A 24,891-nucleotide genomic window follows, 5' to 3' on the forward strand; every position below is an offset into this window, starting at 1 on the left:
CAGCCCCTCAATATCTCTTATTTTGAGGGGCCCAAAACTGACCCCAGGATTCGAGGTGGGGCCTCAGCAATGCCCAGCACAGGGAGACAGGCACTGTCCTGCTGCCACACTATTCCTGATGATACATAGCAGGGATGTAGGATGCAGGAGGTGGCTCCTTGTTCTTCTCAACACCCTCTGAACTGTCACATTCACCTGAACAAAAATTAAATGTTAATAAAACTTCTCAAATGGTCCCCTGTGCAGCAGGACCCTTTTTAACTCCTCTGTACACAGCCAGGCTCAAAGAGTTGCCCTGTCCAGCACAGCATCCAAACAGTTAACCAAATCCAGTTCCTGCATCTTAATCTGGCAATTTAAAGATAAGCTAAACAAATATCAGGGCTGCTCCGAACCCCACTGAGCAGGAGAAAGGATTCTTATAAACCAGTTTGCACGGTGTAAACCAGACACACAGAGGGAACTTAGCGTGGCATTTCTGGCTGAACAGCCACTGCTCCTTAGAAATGATTCAAAGGGGCAAATTCCATTTCCAAAGACAAGGCTGACAGGGTTCATAGCCACAGATTCTCCTGCTTTCCCTTCACACTCCCTGCTACTACTGTTGTTTTCACAGCCCTCTCTTCCCACCACTGCCCAGTGCTTGATGCCCTGAAGAACCAAACAGCATCTGAAAAGAACCAACAAACCACCAGCTGGAGGACACAAAGCCCAGCCATGTAATGGTAAGAGAGAAGTGGAGAGGGTCTGGAAAAGAAGTGTTTATTTATCATAAATACAGGTCATCTAGGCGTGCAGTTTATCCCACAGATGAGGCAAAAACCCTGGAGACTCTCCAGAAAGCCATATGCTGAAAGGCTGTTTCCCAGTTACTTATCTTTTTCCACAAGACCACAATGAACTCAATTATCCAGCAGTTTGGTGATCTTTTCTACCATGGGGTTGCACTCACATGTTCCTCCAACAGTGTCCAACAGCAATCTCTCTTCATACCAGCAAACTCCTCCTGCTTGGTCAGAGCTGGAGGTTTCTTAATTAATTAATTCATTTTGCCAGTGCTTATTCAGAGTACAATGGTGCACAGGGATTTGGTGGAGGGGGGGTGTATTCACAGACCTAACTGGGGTTCTTGCTGCCAACATCTGTTTTGGGAAAGGCCATTTTTAGAAACAGTATGAAAAGAGGCTCCTCAGGCTTGGGCACATCGTTTAAGCAGCAACCTCTGGATTTTGTCCCCACTAAGAACACTGCACTTTGAACAGGCTGATGACGTATGATCTGATAAATTACAGGTGGCTCCTCCCTGTGCAGGGAGGGCTGGACGTCCCTGGCATTGTCCCTGCCCTCTGCCCCGTGAATCCCATGCTGGACACTGCCTACAGGTTGCTGCTGAGAGGGTGGCTGCACTTGAGGCGAGAGAGATCAGCACAGAGTTCATCCTTCAGTTCTTCTCCAGGATTCTGGTGAGGAGTTCGTTCAGCCGGCTCACCATTGGCCTGGGATCCTCATTCAGCCCTGCTGCAATCATGGCATTCTCATAAATCTGAAAAGGAAAAGAAAGCACTGAATAAGCAGCAAGAGAGACCTGCATGAGGAAGGAAGGGAATGTCACTCTCTGGGACGTGCATTCTCAGACCAGCATGTCTTCATGGAAAACATACTGGAAACATACTGAGCACAAGTCCTGGAAATACCCAGAGACCACAGAAAGATGTGATTCTTGCCCACTGTAATGGTTCACCCCATTCCCTGCCACGCAGGGCTTTGGGGAGGATGGTGCTGCTTCTGGAGAAGGGCTGGCTCTCACCTGGTCAAGCAACATCTGGGCCAGATCAGGCTGACTGTCCTTCAGCTCGCTGAGCTTCTTAATCAGAGTGTGCCTGTAAGAGAGAGAGATCAGCACTGAGACGTGGTGATTTTCTACACAAGGAGAAATTTATTTCCAGAACGAGCAGCAAAGCCAAGGTGGGTCACAAAAGGCAACTTTCTTGCTCCTGTTCTGGGGGCTTCTCTCTTCTCTCCCATCTGTTCCTATAACCCCCCCTGGTCCCCAGAGGGCTGGACACTGTGTGTGTGTGTGTGGCTCCTGTGCCACACAGCCTCACAGATTAAACACTATGGCACAGGCTGCACTTCATAGTGCTGGTGTTGTCCCCCCTTACCCAGTGTTGATCTCCAGGGTGGGCTGCAGGAGCTGGGCTCGCTCCTCCTGGGTCTTGGCCAGCTGCTGCATGCGCAGGAAGTGGCGGGCGGCGCCCATCTCCAGCACGGTGATCATGGCAGGGTGGGTGTCCAGCCGGGGTGTCACCTGCGGCACAGACACCCCTCAGGGCTGGGCAGGACAGGGCAGTGCTGCAGGAGGGCGAGCTCTGAGCGCTCTGAGTCTCCTCAGCACAGACTCACACCGACCCTCCACACGATTCCTCCCCATCCCGCAGGCACTGCCTAAAGCAGCAGAAAGCTGGGGGCCCAGATGGCAGTGGGTCACAGCCACACCCAAAGCACTCCCTGCCAATACACCCTTCTAGTCCACAGGCAAGAAAGTTACCAAAAAAAGCCCGTTCTGCTAACATGAGCATCAACTAGGAACATGGGCTTTGCTCAATACACATTAGGATGTGGTTCTTCTGCTCCCACACTGTCCATCCAAATGACAAATGCCCTCATCCGTACCAGTTACAGACAGGGGAGAAGAATGACTTTCCTCAGGGCCCAAAGAAAAATCTGTGGCAGCAAGCACCCAAGCAAGCACCACCTTTTTTCCCTAGATCATTAGCTCCATGGATCTCCTGTACTCAGTCACCCAGACACAGAATACCCACCTTAACTCCAGTGACTCGAGAGCCCAAGGCATTCCTCATCCAGGCCATCAGATCCTCAGCCTCTTTCTCTGTCAGACGTTCTCCAGCTGGCAGGGAGAGAGGGCACGTCTGAGTGTGCTCCTGAGCTCATCCCATTTCACACTTCCATTTATCAATTCTCTTGTGGGAATGGGAAGGCAGCACCGCTCAGCACCTACACACCCTCATCCCAGACCACGCCATACCCAGGGAGAGCAGGTTCATACCCTGCCAGGGCCTGCCTGCTGCTATCAGGGCACCAGATTTACACTGTGGGGTTAAAAGGATCTGCAAAAACTCCAAGTTGCCTCAGAGCACAGGAATGGCAGGGTGGAAAGGAGGGCTCTTGCTCAGGAGCAGGGGAGGAGGTATCCCCTCCCTGGTGGCACAGGTGGCAGCAGGATGGGCCAGGGGAGCCTCACCTGGGCGGCTCTCCTCAAACTTCTCTTCCTTATAGTGATCAACGACAATGTCTGTCTCCACAGAGATCAGCTTCTTCTTGTCAAACTCACGGAGGTGCAAGAGTGTCAGCTCATCAAACTGCTCATAGCAGAACAGCACCTGTGCCAAAAAAGGGACAGCAACATATTGTTGGGCAAGTAACAGCATTCCCTCCTTGCCAAGGCAGCTCTGCACCAAACAGCAAGCGCGTCACATGGGAAACTCCCAGGTTCACCCCCCCATGGTGATTATCACTCAGGGCCCTACATGAAAGCAAACCCTTGGAGGGATTTGTTAACATGGCTGGCAGGTCTACACCTGAACAAGTCCTGCTGCCAGAGCCAGCACGGACTCCAGTCCTGAAAGGGCCACGTGCCCACAGAGGTCACCTGAAACACCATTACAGCGCTCACAGCAGCTCCCGGGCTCCTGCTCTGGGATTCAGCAAAGGTACGAAACAGATGTCAGAACTAAACGTTTGCACAAGTACTAAATCACAGAGTATGCTGAGTTGGAAAGGACCCATCAGGATCATCGAGTCCAACTCCTGGCCCTGCACAGGACACCCCAAGAATCCCACAAAGGTGCCTGAGAGCATTGTCCAAATGCTTCTTGAACTCAGACAGGCTTGGTGCTGTGCCCACTGCCCTGTTCCAGCGCTCGACCACCCTCTGGGTGAAAAACCTTTCCTTGACATCCAACCTAAACCTCCTGACTCAGCTTCATGCTGTTTCCTTCGCTCCTGTCAATGGCCACGAGAGTGAAGAGATTGGTGCTGCCCCTCAGGAGGATGCTGAAGACACCACTGAGGTCCGACCTGTCTCCTCCAGGCTGAACAAAACAAGTGCCCTCAGCCGCTCCTCATACAGCTTCCCCTCCAGACCCTTCCCCATCCTTGTGGCCTCCTTTGGACGCTCTCTAAGAGCTTAAAGCCTTGTTTGTGTTGTGGTTAGAGTGTGTGACAGGTCCCTCCTGGCCTCACACCACGCTCTGAGCAGAGCCAGCAAAGGCCCCGCACTGGCAGGGCTCCATCACCGGCCTCAGCTCTGAGCCCCGACCTCGATCGCTGCTGCAGCAGCTCAGTGGTGTTCCCCTGGCCATGCCACCACCGCTCACCCACCTCCATGTCCTTCTTCTTCATGGCCTCGAAGTAGGGCGAGTGCTCTGCCAGGTGGCGGTTGGGGGCACACAGGTAGTAGATGTTCCTGCTCCCGGCCTTCATGCGTGAGGCGTAGTCGGCCAGGCTGGTCAGCTGCCCCGCGGGCAGGGCCGACGACTCGTAACGCAGCAGCTTCGCTATGTCCTCCTGCAGGAAACACGCTCTGTGAGCTCAGGGCACCTCCCTGCACCTCCACCTGACCGCTCCCAGCACCAGCAACTCCTGGTGTAGCACACAGGCCTCTCTGGCAGCTCTGCAAAAACGCTCGGGGGATTCTGAATCTCTCCCTTCCTGCTCCAGATATTAAGGAGGCAGAAGAGTGACCTAGACAGGATGTAGGTCAAACTCTCCTACAAATGGGAATTGAGGCAGAGGACAACAGGAGGGGAAAGCCCTACTTTTCTTGTGTGTTGTAGTTCATATTGCATCAGGGAGGGCTGACAGCAGTGTGGGTACAGAGATTCTGCAGGGTCTCAAAGTAAGTGGGAAGCAGTGACCAGTCAGAAAAAAAGAGACTATGGACACTAGAGAATCAGTATGTCTGGGTAGACCCAGGAACACAAGTTACAGGCATGCAAGTTTCATGGAGAAGTAGCAGTCCCCCTCATCCCAGCTCACAGGAGGAACCAGCAATCTTTCCCATCAGCTGCAGTGCTTCAGGACTCCTGGTACCTTGACATCCTGCTCTGCTATCGTGACAATCCCCTCTCTCATGAATACCCCGTACTCCTCAAAGAATTTGGCATATTTCTCAGGGTCCTTCTTGCTCTGGTCAATGAAGAACTTGATCACCCTCTTCTGCAAAACATCACGGAGCTTCCTGCAACAGGAACAAGCCTTTTTAAAGACAGCTGCTAGCACAAGACAAGAGGTTTTTAGGTGAACATCTCTCTCTCTGTACAGGGTTGTAGTGGGTCCACCATCTCCTTCCCCTCATGGCTCTACATCTATTCTTTGATCTCAGTCAGGACCAGCTCCTGAGCTGCAGACAGAGCTGTGTACAAATGTTCTGCTGCAGCCCCTCCTGAACTGAGACTCAGTGATGCTGCAGCAAATAACCAGCTGTGCCCAGGGTATCTGCCTCTCTCCCACAAACCACGGGACAGAGGTGGCTGTACAGGGGTGGTTACTCTTGGAGGAACTCTTTCTGAAGGCCTCAAAATCCACTGTGAAGTGACATTGTTATTTGCTGACTCCAGTGAAGGCAGAGGCACTTCACCAGCTGTAGAACACAAAGTCAGCCATCAAACCCAACAAGGTAACTACTCTGGTGTTAAGGAGGAAGAGCCTACTCTTATACTCCAAGTTCCAACAATGGCAGCTGTCTGAGAAACAACTCACTTTGCAGACTACAGAAATTCTCAAGGATACTGCAATTTACATTCCAGGTCCCTCCAACCCCTCTAACTATTCCACTGTGTTCCCTTCTCAGCCAGCAAGAAGCTGAAAGAGCCTCAGCAGTCCACAGGATCTACCTCTGGCTTACCTGATAAGGGCACTCTCCTGCAGGAGCTCCCTGCTGAGGTTCAGAGGTATATCCTCACTGTCCACAACACCTGGAACACAGAGCAACCCTTGAACGCTGAGGCACACACGAGTGCCAGGCTCAGGAATGCACCCCTCGGGAAGCCATGGTCCACAGCCCACTGTTCTGGTCCCAGCACACACCTCTAAGAAAACGCAGCCACTTGGGCAGGATGTCTGCAGCTTTGGTTTGGATGAGGATTTTGCGGCTGTAGAGGGCAACACTGGAGCCCATTTCCCTGCTGATGTCGAACATGGATGGTTTCTGCAGGAACAAGAGACAGGAGGTAACAGCAGCACTGTGCAGGGCGCTCAGCTGCACACTACCAGGTCACCCTGTGGTGCTGAACCCAACAAGAGCTGAAATCCTGGCTGGTTTTCCTGGAGACCTACCTGAGCCATTCCAGCATCCCCACAACTACCCTGCGGCCCCCAGCCCACCGCAGAAATGCCACAGGGGATATTCCTTCCTCCCTGCCCCTCCGCAGCATTAGCTGCCTCCTGTCCCTAAGGAGCTGTCCCGTTCTCCCATTCCCCCCTTTCAGAGCAGCTGGGCAGATGATATCCCACATTCCCTGGGCAGATGATATCCCACATTCCCTGGGCAGATGATGTCCCACATTCCCTGGGCAGGAGGACACGTACCTGCTCGGGCACGTAGAAGATGCTGCGGATGTTGAGGGGAGCGTCGGTCTTGTAGTGCAGGACGTAGCGGGGCTTGTCGTACGCCTGCGCTATGAAGCGATAGAACTCCTCGTGCTGCCACTCCCCAATGTCCTTGGGGTCCAGCATCCAGAGAGCCTGTGGAGGAGCAGCAGGGACAGGACATCCCATCAGCTCTAAAGACCTCACAGCACAGGGCTCTTCTTGAGTTGCACTTTCCCTCCAGGATGAGGGAGCAAGGAAATAAGATCTTTCAGACAGACTCCTCTGCATAACCCAGGGGCAGTGGAATGTGCTTTGGGCACATTATCACTGACTAAAAATTACTGCCCCTCAGCCGACCTCCGAGGTAACTCTTGCCCTGTGTAGCCCTTTGTGTAGCCCAAAACAAAGGGGATCTGGCTAATCTCCACTGCCTCACACGTGCCCATGGCCAAGAGCATCCTGGACAGATCCCACAGCTCGGCTGACTGGCAGTACTGGTCAAACATCTCAAGGCCTGACCAGCAAAGGAAAAGTGAAAGTTCAAGTCAGTCTGTTGCACTCAGCCTGCCTCTCTGATGGAGGTCACTATCGCAGCTGAAAACTTGTGAAGGACTCCCGCGCTGCCTGTTTTCTGCTGATTTGTTCTGGAGCAGTTTAGGAGATGCTTTGTGAACCACTGAGCCACCCCTGCTGCAGGGTCACAAAGTGTTCCAGCACTGTTTCACATGTCAACACGTGGCCATGCCTGCTGCTGCTGCTCTAACCCCTCCAAGGCTTCCTGCAGCATTCAGCCCATGCTCACACCACATCTCAGCTTTCAGCACCTCAGCAAAAGACTCACCTCTAGCAAAGATGTTGCACTCAGCTAAGAACCTCACGTGCCCAGCGGGGTGAAGCCCACCTGACCCACTGCCACTCTGTGCCACCCAAGCCCCAAAGGGTGACAGGAGCGATTTCTGGGGGCAACACCAACATCCAGCCCACCCTCCACCTACCAGACTCCAAGGGAGTCAGGGCCTTGGCAGCCTTGCTGTGCTGCCTTAAGGATCCCTCTGCCTCAGAGCCTTGTTCCACAGGTGGCTTCACAACATTTCCAGCACACACAAGTGTCCTGGAGGGTTTGCAGGATCACAGGTAGGATTAGGGACTCACTGGGAACTCAGGTGCTGTACAGCAGCTGTGTTGGGTAAAGTGCTGCGTTCCCAGAGGCTCCCTTGTAGCTACAGTTATCCCAGTTAGACTGGAAAAGCCTCGGGCTCCATACTGTGAGATACATGGCAAGCATTCAGGAACTCATCTAGGAGAATCCCCACCAGGGAACTAACTGTGGCTCTGTTTGCAGTGAGCTGACACTGATGTGTGGAAAAACACAAAGCCAAGTTCCTGGATAAAGAAAAGGCATGAAATGGGAGCATAATGAATAAAGCTGTTGCTGTACCTCAAGGGAAAACAGACTTTCTGATGAGGAGATAAAAGTCCACGACTCTATTAAGGGCATTTCGCCCCTTGCTCTGCTACTGCTCTTCTCCAGGGAGCCTGTTCTATTGATTGTCAGGTGGAGAGAGCAAACAGCTGTCTAATTAAGGGGCACAGCTAGAAAGCCTTTGGAAGAGAAACACTATTACGCAGGAATCCAAATAAATAATCAGTGACTAATAACAGCAATTACAGAATCTTAGATAAATTAACATGATAAAATGTTTAAGTACAGTCTTGAAAGTCTGTTCAGTCAGTGCCACATTCCAGGAAACAAAAGAAGCCACACACACGCTCCCTACCTGCTGTCTTAGGGGAGAGGAAGCTTTAAACAATCAGAGAAGGAGATGCTGGAGGAAAACGATTCATCGATTTTTGTTTTAAAGGTAATTAATTTCTCCCAGATGATGCCTGCAATTGGGCCAAGAACATCTGACTGCAATGGATCTGGCTGCAATATCACTTAAGTGGTCAGAAAATGCCAGCATCAAGCAGCGCCGAGCGAGGAGAGGGGAATAAATGGGGCTGTGAGCTGAGCTGCTAAAAAAGCCCAACTGATCCCTGGCACTGCCTATCCCACTCTGAAGGACAGGAACTGCAGGGACAGGTGTCAGCACACCAGTGATACGAGCAATCCCTACAGCACTAACATGTCACCTGGCCTAAACAGTTAAAATAAGCATTATAAAGCACTGAAATAGTAATTCAGGTTAAGGGAAGACCCAGATCTTGCCAATCTGCAAGAATGCTCCGTCATAAATGCAAACAAGTAGCTCCAGGCACACCTTCTGCTGGAATTGTCTCCTTTTGTTCTAATTAAATTATCATTACAAGGTCTGTGATATGCTGGACAATCCTCCCCTGATTTCCAGGGACAGCAGCAGCTTTATCCTGTTTCCTGTCTCCACTGGAGGATTAAAGTCACTCCACGAGTGACCTGCCTGTGGCCTCCTGCTCACCTGCAACGTGTTAATCCTTTTCCCATTGAGGTACAGGGGGAAGCTGATGAAGTTGCTGTATTTTGTCACCACCTCTGGAATGGAAAGAAGACACAGAAGAGTCACCTTTGTGAAAACAACACAGTAAGAGTTCCCTCAGTAACTGCAGGTGAAAGGAGCTGCAGGAGAGGAAAAACCCTGCAAAATCACCTCCCACTCACCAACAGACTCCAACAGCGCCTGAGGGCAACAGCGTCGCCCTCCTCCACTCACCCTTCACTCGGTCCTCGTTTGCAAACTCCTTGCACTCTTCTTTGAGATGGATAATAATCTTAGTCCCAGTTCTGACCCCAGATGCTTCTGCAATCTCAAACATTCCTGAACTAGGATTAGAAACAAACGCTGCATCAGCTTGTGCCTCAGACACATCCACGATAGGACAGCAAAATGTTTTATTAAACTAAGGGCATGCACAACACTTCAGTGCCAAGAGGAAAAGGCAAAAAGTCTTGGATGCCTGAATGCTCCCTGTGCCTCTGAGAAACCCTCCAAAACACGTGGCTGTTTGTATGTGGCTGTTTTCCCTACACAGCCAGACCCAGGAAACAGCTGCAAAGACACCAGCTAAAAACCCAGGACAGTCTGACATCTCTATTAACAGATGTTTCCTAATAATTTAAATAACTCTGTACATTCTTTATTCTGAGGAGATTTTAAGGGGATGTTGAGCTTGTCACCCACAGAAGCTCCAATTCCAACACAGTCCCACAGCTTTGCCAGGACAAAAGGATGAGGGCAAAGGTCTGACCTACAGAGAAGGTGTTCCTGCAGACCCCAACGCTGCACAAGCTCTGCTCACTGTGGGTGCCCTCAAGCCAAACCCCAGGGGAAGACAAGACCCAAGAGGTTAAATTTGTCCCTGCAGACTGGGGACCCCCTTAAGCTGATTGCCTGGCACTCAACACACCTGCTCTGACACAGCAAGTTTGTCCTTGGGGTTTCTACCCTGGCACATTTGGCCACACTTTGCTACCATGTATAACCTGAGCAGGACCTAAACCAGTCAGCCAGGTCCTGAAAGGCCACACAAGCCTGTCTTTGCACAGTTTTCAGTCTGTGCCTGGTCTGGAAACCTCCCCTCCATGCAGCCACCCCCTTCTCCAGCCTTACCCATCGGAAGACCAGTGGTAGCCCAGGCTGCCTGGCTCTGCAGACTGGGAGAACACCTCCACTTTATCAGCCACCATGAAGGCTGAGTAGAAACCCACTCCAAACTGGCCGATGATTTTACTGCTGGCTTCAGCTTGGCTCTGCAGAGCATCCAGAAAAGCCTGGAGGAACAGAGGAGACACAAACCAGCACACAGTGACTTCAGGTATCGCTGGGAGGCTGCAATCCATCCCCCAGCCAGGCTCCTCAGGCACAGCAGCTTGGCATTCCAGCACCCTCATCCCACACTTCTGCATCAGTGCTCCGAGGAGGATGCCCAAGGAAAAGGATTTCTCCAAAGGGACTGCACTTCTGGAAAAGGGGAGCATTGCTTAGGGCAACTCTGGCAGTAAAGAAAAACAAGCAGAGACCATTAAGAGCCAGAAGACTCCACAGGTAGGTTTCAGCTTCCAAGAGGAGTGTGATTTCACAGCTGGGCTGGGGGCCAAGGGGAAAAGTGGCATGAGAAATTACTGGGAGAACAAAAGTGGCTGTAATTGGAGAAGAGTTTTCTGTTTTCTATGGGAGGGAGAAGGGGGTTACCTTTGAGCCTGATCGAGCAATGGTTCCGAGGTTAGAAACCAGCTCCTCCTGGGTCATCCCAATACCTGTGTCCTGAAAAGAAACAGCAGTGGCAGCTGACATAACAGTAGGGAAGCATTGCTTTAGCACACAGCACCCGAGCAACTTCTGCCCCTGACTCCCACCCTCTCCTCTGCCTCTGAGCACTAAATGCAACAACAGCCTTCCAGCTGTGACCCCACCTGCACATGGTCAGGCACAGAGACTCCAAGGGGCAGCCACAGCTGTCCTCTGCCCATAAACCTCCAGAAAGCTCAGAGACTCCAACCATTCCTCGAGGAAAGACAAACCCATGCCAGGACAGGCTGGATTCTACATCCCCTAAAAAGCACGGGATGGCAGGGCAGGAAAGAGATCTCACCCAGCCATGGTCTGGCTGTGCCAGGTGCCATGCACAGACACCTTCCATTCCTGAGCTGCTCTAAAGGGGAGTGGAGGAGCAGTGAACCCCTGAACTCTCAGGTAATGCAAACCCTTGTCTACAAGCTCCAGGTGCACTGATCTCCATCTCTCTGTCTTTTCCTCCCTCCTCTCCCCCTCATTCCGTGCTCCACAGCGTATGAAACTGCTGATATCCAGGTACCAGCTATTGCATTCCCATGGGAACAGGCTAACCCCAGTGCACAGGCCACACCTCATGGTGCTCTGTCCAGGCTTTGGAGGCACACAGCTCCTTGTGATCCTCAAGTTTATCCCAGATTTGCATTCTGCATGCAGATAAACATCTCCCTGCTGCTGGCTCACACGTCTCAGGCTGCAGAGCCTGCAGCAGCACCACCCAGAAAAGGCTGCAGCAAGTCTCAGACCTTCAATCTGCATGGACCCCAAGGCAACACGGGTAACAGCAAACCCCAGCTGGAAATGACCACCCTCTCACACGGGATCCCAGCAAAAATCTGTCCCATTCTATTGTCCAGTGCATTTTCAGCCTTGCTCCACATGCATTTTCCACAGGAGCAAAAGGCAGGCTACTGCCCTCCAAGATGCCACTTCTGAGAACCCAGTGCCATCTCCCCTTCCCAAATCTCAGCAGCCTCTCTACCTGTCAAGAAACATCCTGAGAAGCCACTTTTGCAGGTTCTCTGAGCCACTCCTGAGGTGGAAGCAGGATGAAAATTAGCCAAGTGACAGGTGATTCTCGCTCCCATGAGGAGCTCAGCCCTACCTGTGAGCACAGTTGTTGCAGCTGACAGCAGCTGGCACATCTGGAGCAGGCTGGCACATTCCCAGGGGTGGGATTCAGTGTGCAGGGTCAGCAAAACCAGCTGCAGCAGGGCTGGCTGCTGCTCCATGGCTCAGAGGTGAGGGACCAGAGTGACTTCTGGCCCAGCACAGCTCTGCCACCCATTTATTGGGCTTATTTCTAGCAAGGTACATGAATGTCAGCACATATTTCTCAATGAAGGATTGACTGAACTGTTCAGCTTGTGAGGTGCCATGAGGGTAAGACATTTTCCTGCATCCCCACAAGTCTCAGCACAGCAACACCTTTCCCTTGATTAAATACATTAAGGCTAGTCAGTCCACTTGGCTGAGAGGAGGGATGATGCCCAGTAAGATCTCAACAGTGAGAGATGAAAAGCCAGGAAAAACAAACAGTGTATGGCAAAATCTCAGGAATCTGACATGGTCCCTTCCCCCAGGGAAGAAAGAGCCAGAAAGAGCAGTTTTCAGCATCTGGTTCAGTTTTTGTTCATGCCAGACCCTGAACAGAACTCTTAACTCCTCTGATCCACTCCTATTTATAGTACAGCATGTCATTCCCAGATTCCAGCACGTTAAAAAAAATACATCCCTACCCCATGAATTTATTTGGCTCTTGAATTCTGAACGCTCTGCCAAACTTACTGCAAAATGCTTAATGACAATTCCTGGAAACCAGTTTGGTGAGGGGGAACTGCAAGGAACAAAGAGAGCACGACTCAAAGCAGGCCGTTCCCGCCGCGGCGCTGGGACGCTGACAGGGAGAGCGGGAAGTGAAGATCCTGGCAAAGCAGGCATTCCCTCCTGCAGGAGAACACCTGGACAGCTGGGATGAAGAGGGCATCAAGATCCAACCCGTCCTGCTGTGCCCACATTGCCTGCAGCTGCCCTCTGGGCTCCTGCACCACATGGTGCTGCTCGGGGGAATGAGAGATGGGAGCTCGGCCCTGCAGAGCAGGAGCTCTCCAGGGATGGAATCAGCTGAACGTGCCCATGAACAGCCCGCCTCAGGCTGAGCCAACGCAAGCACTGGCAGCTCCAGCTCCATGAAGTCCAAGGAAGGAGCTGGCAGGACTTGCACTGCCCTTCTGTGCTGCACCAGCCACTGCTCAGCCCCTGAGTCAGGAACACCCCATCACACAAGCCCTGCAAATGCCTTCTACCCACCCCCAGCCAGCCATTGCTCCACCATCAACACGACAACCTTCCTTCCCCTGCAAGACAGTTTCAAGCCCTCCCTTCAGCCTGCAAGAAAACTTTTATCAGGCTGATAACAGCCACAGCAGAGCTACTGATAACACACAAAGCAAATCGTTCATGGGGCTTCACGAAATCCAAGACATGAGGGACACGCTCAGAGCTCCAAGTGCCAAATGTTTCTCCCCAGCTTGGAGAAACCAAGATGCAGAGTTCAGTGAGCTGACCCTTCATAAGCTGAAGGTTAATTACAGAAGTCCTGCTGTTACTCCACCTCCTCACCTGGTTGAATTTTCCTTCTGGGACTTCTTAGGGTGCAGAGTAAAGAGCTTCCCCCAAACCATCCTCTCTACAGGACAACACAACAGGCTGCAGACCTTCACCCCATCTGCCATGGGACACAAAGAGCTTGTGGCCACAGCTGCTGAACTAAGCTCGGTAACATTAACCCCCCAGAGACACCAGCTGAACGTTGCTTTTAGCATCTTTTTATGTGTGGAGACCTCCCAGGTGCCAAACCTGCTGCTGAACTGCACAGGACCTTTGTGCCTTCTGTGCCCTTTGTTCTCACCCTGTGATGTGGGTGCAGGATGTTTGCAGAGACCATGCTGGTAAACAAGAACCTGGGCAATGGAAGAGCTTTGCTTGTTACCTTAGTCCAATTTAAAGTATTGCAGAGCTTTGATACACCAAATAACCCATTAATTAACCAGTAACTGCTGCCTTTGCCATGGCTGCATCTGAAAGAACACTCCCAGTCAGAGGTACCTGGCTGAGCTACTGTATTTTTTATTTCATTTTGTTGCAAAACAAATGTTTATTTCAGGGTAAAACCTCAACAGGGCACTAGAAGAGCACTGACTACATCATAAAATAAGGACATGCTGATTTCACCATCTGACAAGGTATAAAAATCCCCAAATGTCTGACTGTGTGTGCCCCCCATTACTGAAATACCTTGATTAAAGAAACTTAAAATTCACAAGACCAGGACAGCAGCTGCACTAGAGCAACAATCTGTTTCAGAACCAATATGGCATCTGCAGCAGCAGCATCCAGCAGAAGAAAAGCCACCAAAAAATGATGCACATGGATACAAGGTAATCCTGGCCTAGTACACAGAGCTGTCCAAAGCAGGGAGCCTCAGCTTGCCTTTCCAAGACCAGTCTCAGTCTCCACCCATCCAGGTCTAAATACCTGCTGTCCAGAAAAGCACTTCATTTCCTCCACTTTGACTTTCCCATTTTTAAATGTGGCAGGCTCTTATTCTGGCATGAAGAGAACTAAAACATTCCGCACTTCCTTCCCTGGGCCGCAGGTTATTTGAGATGTGTTTGTATTTCTGGTTCCCTGGCTTACTTGTTCAAGATGATGCAACCACTGGAAGCTGTAACCCATCCCTGCAATGTGGCACGTTCCTGTAAGCCGAATTCCAAGGCTTGCCAAAGTGCAGCCAGATTCACCCCTCCCAATCCACCTGCCCATCTCCCGCCCAAGTGGCACACGGACGCTGCAGTGCCGCGTGCAGGGAAGGGGGACCTGCTCCCCACCTGCCCCAAGCTTTGCTGGACATGCAGGTGCATCTGCACTGAACTGCTCCAGCCCAATCATCCCAATCCTTACTGGAGGCCCTCGACAGCCCAGTCCTTTTTACAAGCCGTTTGTAACTGGTAAGGCAGGAGAGATCTGCTCGGCGATACAGGGAGCTGTTGCAGGGAGGAGTGGATTTTGCAGTGATTTTAACTCCTCCCCAACACCAGCAAACTGGTTATTTTGTGGCTTCACAGACACGGATTTTGGATGACTGCACCAGCAAGATGAAAGCCCAGCAAAGGGAACTGAGCAGCCCAAGCTCTGGCAGCGACTGTGCTGCTTTCCCATGTTAAAGCAGCAGCCACACTCCCTCCCTCCCCCAGCAGTAGCAGCAGCAGCCATCAGCTCTGTAAACATTTCAAACCATTTCCTCTAAACAGTCCTAGCCCTAAATTAAGCACCAGCAAGGAGCAGGACTGCAGCCCCGAGCTCACACAGCACAGCAGAACTGAGCAGCCTGTCATCTGCCTGCCACCTCGTGCAGCTGCTGAAGGTGAGCTCTGTGCTCACAGGGCCCTGGGATCTGTCAGGGGTTCTCTGTTCCCACCTCAGAGGGTCCAAAGACACGCCTGTAAAGCCTTAGCATGCGGAACTGCAGAGCTCTGCAGAGCTGTCCTCACTGGAAACACACCCCGCACATTTTCAAAGAGATTTTCTGAAGAGCTCTGACCTTGCAGGCTGGGGCTGCTACAGATGGAGCTGTCCTAGAAACACGAGGCAGTTTGCAAAGGGATGGAGGAAACAGTGGAATTTGCTAAAACAACGGGACTTTGGTGAAGGGACAGAGGTGGTGGAATCCAGTGAACACTCCTTTCAGCAGACACAAGACTGCAATGCTGAGATGGGGTATCCCTGAATGAGGACACCCTATCAGAATTCTGAGACTCGCTGTGCTTATGACTTGAATTCAGTCCTGGCAGAGAAGTAAGCAGTCACTGAACAGAGATAAATGTAATCCTTTACCAGAGCTCCATAATCCCCCCAGGAACATGCCTGTAATGGCCATCACACATTATGGACCTGCCTTTTCCCATCTGTGAGACACAAAGAGATGCTACAGGGTTTGGAAGGGGAGGGGAGAGATTCAGCAGATCCAGAGGCCAAGAGCAGCATGAAGATCTGAAAAGGATCCAGGGGTGAGAGAGTGGGACCTTTCTAGGAAAAACAAAAGGAGGGATCACTGCTACAGGTTGTATACGAGGGGCCTGCTGGCTGTTTGGGTGGGTCCTAGTGAATACAGAGAACACAGCAGCTAAGGGACAGATCCACCTCTGCCTCAGTCATTGCAGCAAGTTTTCCTGCACCTTTGGGAGGTAGGGAGATGTTCTGAATGAGGCTGGTTCACAGCAATCACTGTAAGCAGTTTGCTTCTTCAGGAGGTTATAAATAACCCCCGGACTGGAGGTAAGGAGCTTTCGGCATTCCGGAGAAGGCAAAGCTCTTAAGAGATTGCAGCAGTGCTGTTCTTGCTGCTCCTCACAGCCCAGGGCTGCTGCAGTTAAAAGCCTCCTAGTTAAGACTCATTTAATGGCATTAGAGAGGCACAGGGGTTATAAAAAGCCCAGTCCCCGACACATCCAACTGGGATGGCATCAGAGGCGCCCTGTGAGGCGGGCAAACAGGTCTCCAGCCAGACTGCCAGAGAAGCAGACAGCTTCCACAGGGAATGTCTCAGTGCAGTCTGAGGATTCATGTCCACTGTGGTCTCCAAAGGGAAACACAAGAGCAAGGCAGGAAGCAAGAGCAAGCCCCCACCCTGCCTGGGGCTAAGCGAGGGCTCATTAAACAATGGGTGTTACACAGGAGTCAGAAACTGCAACAGTCAGGTGTGAGAGGAACAGCAAAGCCCCTGCACTACGGTTTGAGGAGCTCTGGTTGATGATTGTGTTGCCCACTGACGAGCATTAACTTCCCCATGGCAACCGCAGCGCTTGTTCTGCAGAGAAACAGAAATATGAAATAACTACGCAGCTCTAACAGCCCCTGCTTTGTCCCACGTGAAAAATGTCAGCCCCTGTGCTCTGTCTGTGCCACATCTCCCCTGGACCTGCTTCAGTCACTCCCTCACTGCTGTCTGCCTCATCCTCCACTCTTGAGAATATCCACAGCCGCACCCACAGCTGACACAGCTCCGTGAGCAAAGTGACCAGTGTGCCTTCTCTGCACCGACAACTTTGCCAAGAAAACACCAGAACTGGGGCTCAGCCGTCCACCCTGGACAGAGCCACAAACAAGGGCAGCCAAAGAGAGAGAGAAGGCCCAGCTCCACTTCCCTCCCCATGCTGAGGCCCACATTCACACTGACTGTCCCCCTCCCAGTCAGCACTGTGTCACCAGGAGGGAACAACCACACCCTGGGCACAGGTAAGTGCTGTGGTACTGCCCAAATCTGCAGTCCCACCTGTACCTTCAGGCAGAACCTCAGCATCAGCTGGACTTGGCCTGTCCTTGAGCAGGAGGAGATAGAGCCAGTCAGCAGCGGGAGGTTCTTCTCACCACCCCTGCACCTCCCCACGACCCAGTGAGAGGGAGGGTCTGCAAGGTATCAGGTAACACCTTGGACTTAAGGAGGTGTGGAAAATCCTCCCCAAACATCAGGATGAAACCAGACTCACAACTTACCCACTAGTGAGAAACACACACACAACCTGGGAAGTGCAAGGGTGGGAGAAAAGCTACTGATAGTTCCCAAGAGGGAAAGAAGGAGCAGTAAATTTTCCTATGGGGACAAGTGAGGAGCAGATAAATTGGTGGTTTTTCACCAAATCCTCAGGTTACAGCCTTGTGAACCAGAGCCCAGCTGAGGACACCACACTTCAGTGGAACTGTGCTGCTGCTGAGCTTCCACTGATCCTCCACGGGACAAAGGCCAGGAATAACACTCCCCTGTTACCAAAGGGACACACCTGGATAGTGATGGTTCCCTTTCCACTGTCTGTCTGCAGATGGATCTCCATCTCTGGCAAGGCCTTCCCCTCTGTCATCAGCCGGTGGCGCAGCTTCTCCAGCGCATCGCTGCCGTTGGAGATCAGCTCCCGGATAAACACCTGGGGACGAGACACACCCTCACACTGCAGCCTGCCCTGTCCCCTGCACGGCACTCCCACAGACCCAGGAGCTCACTGGCTGCCCACAGAGTAATTCCCAGCTCTGTGCTTCCCCATTATCTGCCAGGAGAACCAATGCCTGAACTCGGTATGAAAGTGCAGAGGCTCAGGGACTCACAGAGCCCTCTGGCTGTACCTAAAAATTGTTTTTAAAACACATTTTCAAGGTCTCTTAAGGAAACATCATTCAAGGGAGCCTCACATGAACAGCACAGGACTTGCTGGAACTTAGCAGTTCACTCTCCCAACTCAGCTGTTTGAGATGTAACCCCTGACAGAGACAGAGCTTTGACAACAGAAAACTTCCCAGCCAGCAGTGGATGTCTTACCTCCTTCTCCGAGTACAGGGAACGGGCAACAATGTCCAGCAGTTTCTTTGTTTCAGCCTGAAACTCATGTTTAGAGGCTGCACCTGAAATAAAACATTAGAGTTGGGGTTGTTCAGCCTGGAGATGAGAAGGCTCAGGGAGACTTGAGAGCCCCTGCCAGTGCCTGAAGGGGCTCCAAGAGAGCTGGAGAGGGACTGGGGACAAGGGCATTGAGTGACAGGACAAGGGGAATGGCTTCCCACTGCCAGAGGGCAGGGTTAGATGGGATATTGGGGAAGGAATTCTTCCCTGTGAGGGTGGTGAGGCCCTGGCACAGGTTGCCCAGAGAAGCTGTGGCTGCCCCAGCCCTGGAAGTGTCCAAGGCCAGGTTGGATGGGGCTTGGAGCAACCTGGGCTGGTGGAAGGTGTCCCTGTCCATGGCAGGGGGTGGAATGGGATGGGCTTTAATGTCCCTTCCAACCCAAACCATTCCATGACTCTGTGAGAGTCACAGACACACCTTTAAGGCACTTCACCAGGGTCCTCTCGGGAAGGAAGGCAAACCATGTGCTTCAGCTTCCCAGGAGTGACAGCCTGGAGCAGGATGGGACACAGGCAGCTGTGGCCTCCAACAGGGTGACAACAAAGGTGCTGTTTACACCCCCTTAGGGGGCAGCTTTGCCAAGAGACACTTGGCTTCTGCACCTCAGGGTAGGAGCACATACCTACAGCCACCTCTGCAGGGGGGAGCTGTGCCCAGGAAGAGAAATTCCCTCAGAGAGAGTAACACTACAAAAATCTCAGCTGAGAGACCTTGGCCTCTTAAAAATAGCATCCTTCCTGCAGGAGGCATTAGAGAAGCCTGAGGCAACACAGGCAAAGCCACAGGTCCTGTGTCACCTCTGCTGTGCCTTGCTGGGGAACCTACACTCCCCAGGGATGGAGTGAATCCCAGTGTGGGCAGCAGCTGGAGCAGCACATCAACCCCACTGGGGGCTTCAAAGCCTTGCAGCCTCAAAAGTACCTCCCAGATAAACTATGGAAGCACAGAGTTTAGACATTATATCTGTGTTGGAATAACTCAAGTGACTGCTTTAGAGCACCTCTCCCTGGAGATGTGCAAAGCAATTCATTCTAACTAAAGGGCTGCTGCCAGAATTCTCATTACACCTCCAGGATCCACAGCAATGACCTGGGCAGCCACAGCTTGCTTCTGGGACCAAAAAAAAAAATAAAATCTCTTTTTAGCCAATTCTAGTGCCTGTGGAGCCTCCACACACACACATGACCATCAACAGCCTGGCTAAGCCCATGGATGCAGCCCTGATGGCCTTGTTTCTCAGGAAAGGCCACTCTGACCTCCACATCCCAGTTCTGGGAGCTGATGGTGCAGTTCAGATTCAAAGGATGTGATGACCAAACCCTGCACCTCCTCCAGAGGAGGGGCCACCTGCACCCACACCTTGTCCCAGGCACACCCCAGGAGTGTCCCCACAGCGCTCGTGTGTCCCCACAGCACTCGTGTGTCCGTGCCCACCTTTCACGTTCTCCGTGTTGCTGATGATGGTGTGCAGGGGCTCCTCCTCTTTGCTCTCTGCTGTCTGTGTGCTGTATGTCCGGACAGCAGGAATGCTGCTGGCAGGAATGTTGTACTGGAGGCTCCATCGATGGAGTACTTGTCTTTGCAAACACGCTGCTCCTTTTCCTAAAGACACAAGTGAAGATATTTCGCTACACACCACAAGTCCAGCAGCAACAGGGGCAGTCCTTAAAGGTCCCACCTAAGCAATCCTGTGGGAGTTACAACATGCAAGCAAGACTGAAGTTCCCTCACAATCCAAACCCCACTATTCCCCTTTGGCATTGCCTTTACTCTTCTGAATTAAAATTCTGTCCAGAAGACAACAATTAGCAGCCTTCCCAATGAATTGGGAAGCAGTGAGGAAGAGGCAGTCTGCAGCTTCCATTGCTGTTACCCGGCCAAGCTGAAGACAACTCCCCTATCACTGTCTGTGAAAATGTAAATTGGCAATAAATATTTGGTCCTTGACTGTCCAAGCACAGGGATTACATCTCCCAACAAGGCTGCCTCCAAGGGGAGCAGCACACGTAGCATCAAAACCACCAGTCAACAAAATCAGTGGGGAAAACGAGACCAGTTGGGAAATGTCATCAGCCCTGTTAAGGTCAGGGATTCCAAATTCTCCTCCTTCCATTGTGCCCAGGTGAACCCAACAAGTCTTCTTTTTGTTAGGGGATGATCAAAGCCAAACCTGGCCACAAAAAGATCATTTTCAGCCCTGCAGAGCTCTGCCCAGAGCCCTTTCCTTGGTGTGATCTCTGCACTGTTGGGAGAATGGCCTGTGCCAGAGCAGGATCCTGGAGGGTTGGATCTGACCTGGGGCAGGCAGTGACTTGGCCTCCTCCAGCCCTACCACGACTACAAACAGAGCTGTTCTGGGAAGCACAGCCTGGGCAGGGCAGGGAGAACCTGCTGGACAAGCAGCAGAAGTGAAAAACACTAAACCAGAAACCATTAGCACAGTGAGAGTCCTAAAGTGCACCTGTGATCCCTCTGGAAACAGCTTCTTTGGCCATCCTCTGCCCCCAGGCCAGCTGACACGCTGGGAGAGCTTGGCTGCCTTCTGAACCTTCCTCCACCTTGCCACAGCCCTCAAATGAACTCACCTTCGCAGCCCTTGCACCAACACCCCTTGTCAGCCTCAAGCTCACCTTGGGAAGGCTCAACTTCCCTTCACAAGTGCTCTGCAAACCTCCTGCCCCCCCTCAGCAGGTCCTACAGCTGGTGTGGTCACTGAGAACAGGTCTTGCTGCTCCAGACCCTCGGGTTGGGCTCTGAATCGCTCCAGATCAGGAGAACACAAACCCCTGAGCTTTAACAGCACTCCTGGCTCTGCCTCTTCCCTAAGAGCTGATTGAGGATGCTGTCAGTCCTCATTCTTCCTTCTCCTCCTCCTCACAGAAAGCTTGAATCAAGATCCACTTCTGCAGCCAGAAGCTTGAATTACTCCCCAGTCATTCTGCCCTTAAAGAAAAGAGCCCACAAATAGTTCTTAATGCATCTGAACACCTCCCACACACATAACTGTGCTCTCTGCGTCACAAACAGCTCTGCCGCATTATCACAGGACACGTTCTGGAGCTTCCATTCAGCTGCCTTTGCTGGGATCCTCTGGGAAAGCAGCAAGGCAAACAGCCTGGATGGTCACAGTGGAGAGCAGGGGAGCACTCCCTGTCCAGCCCATCGAGCTTCAGAAGGGAAAGGCCTGCAGCCCCCCCCTTTATTTTTTATATATATTTATATATATTTACCCAGGGCTTACTCATCTCATGCTCGTGTTATGCTGGGTGCTGTAGGATACTGCAGTTGCACATAGGTACACACACACATTTCCCAACCAGCAGAAATAAAAGAGGGAATTTTGCTCCCTCCCTGACTCCAGGATCCAGAAAGGACACACACCAGCAGCAGCTCCCTGCTAACCTTAAAGACACTTCTATCATCAGATGTCCAGGCAACAAAGCCCCACAGCCACCACAACAGCTCATAAACACCAGCTGACTCTAGAAACTACAGCTGTTTATAATTTTATTTCTAGCTATTTATCATTTTCCACGTATTCATGGGTTTTGCCTCCCTACCTCTAAAGCAGAATGACAGATCACCGCCCATCAGTTTGGAAGTTACTTTTGGATTTGTGTAATGTTTGGTCTTATCATCCTTAATTAACAGTGCCAGGGAGAGACACGGCTCATTAAAGACGAGCTGCAGCATCTTCAGACCATTTGCCTCTCAGCAAGTCCTCGCCTGGAGGAAGGGAACAGGAAAAGCTTGTGGCTGTTCTGGGTATAAAACAACAATTATCAGCACACAAGAGCTGTGGAGAAAGTACCTGCAGAGTTAACAGGTTATGTGACACTTGGAGGGAGCCCAAATTCCGAGGACCAAGAGATGAAGCTCTTGCCCCAGATGAGTGCTGTGATGTGCTGGGGCAAATCAGGTATTATATATTTTGATAATGAGTTAATCAAATGTGGAGTTTTATCACAGCCCCTGTACATTTCTATGCCCATCACTGCCCCACCTGCACCAAAAGAGGTGGAGAAACCCACACTACCCCCCAACTTCCAGTTGTCCGTGATCCCAAGGGATCCTGTGCCTGTGGCCACAGAGCCACCTCCACAAAGGGAACAAGGCAAAGACAAGGACCCTCATCCCCACGGGCTCCTCTCGATCCAGACACCAGGATGCCTCAGCGACTCCCAAAGCCAAGCAGCCCCCCAGGAAACACAGCCTCGTCCTGGAAAAGGACTGCAGGGAGCCGAGCCCAGCGCCAGTTAGAGATTTAGGGTGGGAAATCCAGCACAAAGCAGTCTGTGCCTCAAAACAAAAGAGGAGAATTTGGGTCAGCAGAAATTACCATAACAGCTCCATGCAGGGCAGCCCTGAGCCCAGGGAGGCTCGTGCAGAGAATAAACCCTCCCAGCTCAGATCTCATCAGACAAAGAGGCTCCCTAGCTGGGCACCAGATCCACGTGAACCTGGGGACGAGAGATTCCCTGACTGACCCGCTCCCACCAACACATCTCCCAAAAACCTCTGCAGCAGCTTCAGCCCTCAGCACTGAGAGAGCAGACACTGCCTGCTCTGCACGGCCAAAGGGAGGGGAGGGCTGTCCCTGCAGCCTGTATCCAACTGAAAGGACACCACCTCCTGCTCCTCCCTCTTCATTCCCACCCCACAGCTTCTGCTCACTGTTTTTTCCCCCGAAGGACTTGAACGACAGGTTAAGGAATAAACTCTGGCTCTGCTGGAGCACATCTAACCCACCAGAGGCTCGTGGCTCCGCTCCCAGACACAGATACCAACAAACCACTGGGGATTTCCGAGGAGGAAGAGCTGGATTGCCCAGAAACACCGAAGTGGCACAATTAATCTGACAGTCCGACCCTGACAGTGACCCTACTTGTCACACAATTTCCTCTGTCACATTCTCTCTTCATAACCCACAGGGAAACCACAGACCACAGTGATAACCTACCAGTGTGTGGACCAGGGGCCAGACAACAGAGAAGGAAACACAGAGCACAGCATGGGCTGCTCACAGGAGACACACGGGAAGCTCCTCACTGTGCCTCGGTTAATGACAACTCCAGGCTGTGCATTATGGCCTTGATAAGAGAGCACATCCCATAATCAAGGCCTCAGAGTTTGGATTTTCTTAGCACCCACTCCTCTCAGCTGCCTGAGGTGAAACCTTGAGAGCAGCCCTGGGACATGCAAACCCTTCAGGCCCATATGTAAAGTCCCCTGGTACTGAATGGCCAGAGAACAGAGCACTGCTGCCTTCTGCCCTCCCCCACGTCCCCACGGACGTGCTGGACACCCTGCATGAGCCAGGGCAGGACTGGGACATGCTGCATGATCTGAATGTGCTGTATGAGCTGGGACATGGACCGGGACACCACACACGATCTGAACGTGCTACACAGCCTACAGGAGCCAGCAGATAAACCCGGACATCCCACACCCCCTGTATGAGCCAGCAGACGAACTGGGACATGTGCTGCACACCCTGCGTGAACCAGGCCATGAGCCGGCACATGCCGCATGACCTGAGCTGGCACATGCTGTGCGAGCCAGAAGGTGAACTGGGATATGCTACGCGCCCTGTCTGAGCCAGGACATGAACCTGGACACCCTGACCGTGCTCCCTGCCCGACACGAGACACCAGAAACACCCGCGCTGTGCTCCCTTCCCTTTACAATCCCAGAGGAACTCGCCCTCCCGCAGGAAGGAGCGCTGGGCGTTCTCAGGTCGGTTCCTGCCGAGCGGCCACGGCGGGACCAGCCGAGAGGGACGGGGCGCTGTGGGTGACACTCGGGCCCTGCGCCCCTGCCGAAGGACACCGCGGGCCGAGCGCGGCTCCGCGCAGGTGAAGGAGCGCGCCGGCCGGGCCGAGCCGAGGAGGACCGGCCGCTCCCTCACGCCGCCCGCCCCCCCGCTCACCTGCGGGCGGGCGCGGCCCGGGCAGGGCCCCGAGGGGCCGCAGGGCCGGGAGGAGCCGCCGCGCCCCCCGCGCCCCCCTCACCGCCGCCACCGCCGCCGCCATGGCCCTGCTGCCCGAGCGCGGCGCCCCGCGATGACGTCACGGGGGGTCGGGGCGTGAGGGATCCCCCGCGCGCGGGCGGCGCGTGGTGACGTCACCCTGCCCCTCAGCCTGCGCGCGCTCAGCCCTGCAGGGCTGATGTAGGGTCCCCTCACGGACCCCGGGCCGGGCATCCTCACACTGCCGCCTGAGTCCCCTCACCGCCTTGCCCCAGGGCCCCAGGTTGGGTTCCCCCCTCACGGCCTCGGGCTCTGTCCCCTCACGGCCTCGGCTGCCCTTCCCGGCCCTCAGGCTGAGTCCCTTCCCGGCCCTGCCCGGATTCCCTCACGGCGGGTTTCCAGGGCTCCGCCAGGAGGTTGGATGCCAAGCCCAGGACGCCACTTCCAAGCCTTTTGATGGTAAAAACGTCCATGTTTCTCAGGACTCGTCAGGAACAGGGAGCCAGCCGCAGGTTACAAAGCGCACAGACGGCCCTGCGGGTCTGTCACCGCTGGTGACCCAGGGAGCCCGTCCCAGGCTGTGACAGGAGCTCGG

At 52.8% G+C, this 24,891-nt stretch overlaps 1 protein-coding gene across 1 annotated transcript; it reads right to left on the reverse strand.

Moving 5' to 3' along the window:
• Positions 1-737: 737 nt before the first annotated feature.
• On the reverse strand, positions 738-24,360 carry TRAP1 (TNF receptor associated protein 1). The gene is made up of 18 exons (XM_027882792.1): positions 24,258-24,360; positions 19,763-19,930; positions 18,247-18,329; positions 17,717-17,857; positions 10,779-10,850; positions 10,197-10,357; positions 9,300-9,409; positions 9,048-9,121; positions 6,610-6,765; positions 6,109-6,229; positions 5,927-5,996; positions 5,113-5,260; positions 4,402-4,587; positions 3,263-3,401; positions 2,823-2,908; positions 2,163-2,308; positions 1,808-1,880; positions 738-1,543 (listed from the first exon to the last, which is right to left on the reverse strand). The coding sequence occupies exons 1-18, from the start codon at positions 24,358-24,360 to the stop codon at positions 1,442-1,444; spliced, it is 2,139 nt and encodes a 712-aa protein (XP_027738593.1). The 3' UTR covers positions 738-1,441.
• Positions 24,361-24,891: the final 531 nt, after the last annotated feature.

The sequence above is a fragment of the Empidonax traillii genome, unplaced genomic scaffold (assembly GCF_003031625.1).
Source record: "Empidonax traillii isolate 1590-97213 ecotype Southwest subspecies unplaced genomic scaffold, ASM303162v1 scaffold111:size2041728, whole genome shotgun sequence".
Lineage (NCBI taxonomy): Eukaryota > Metazoa > Chordata > Aves > Passeriformes > Tyrannidae > Empidonax > Empidonax traillii.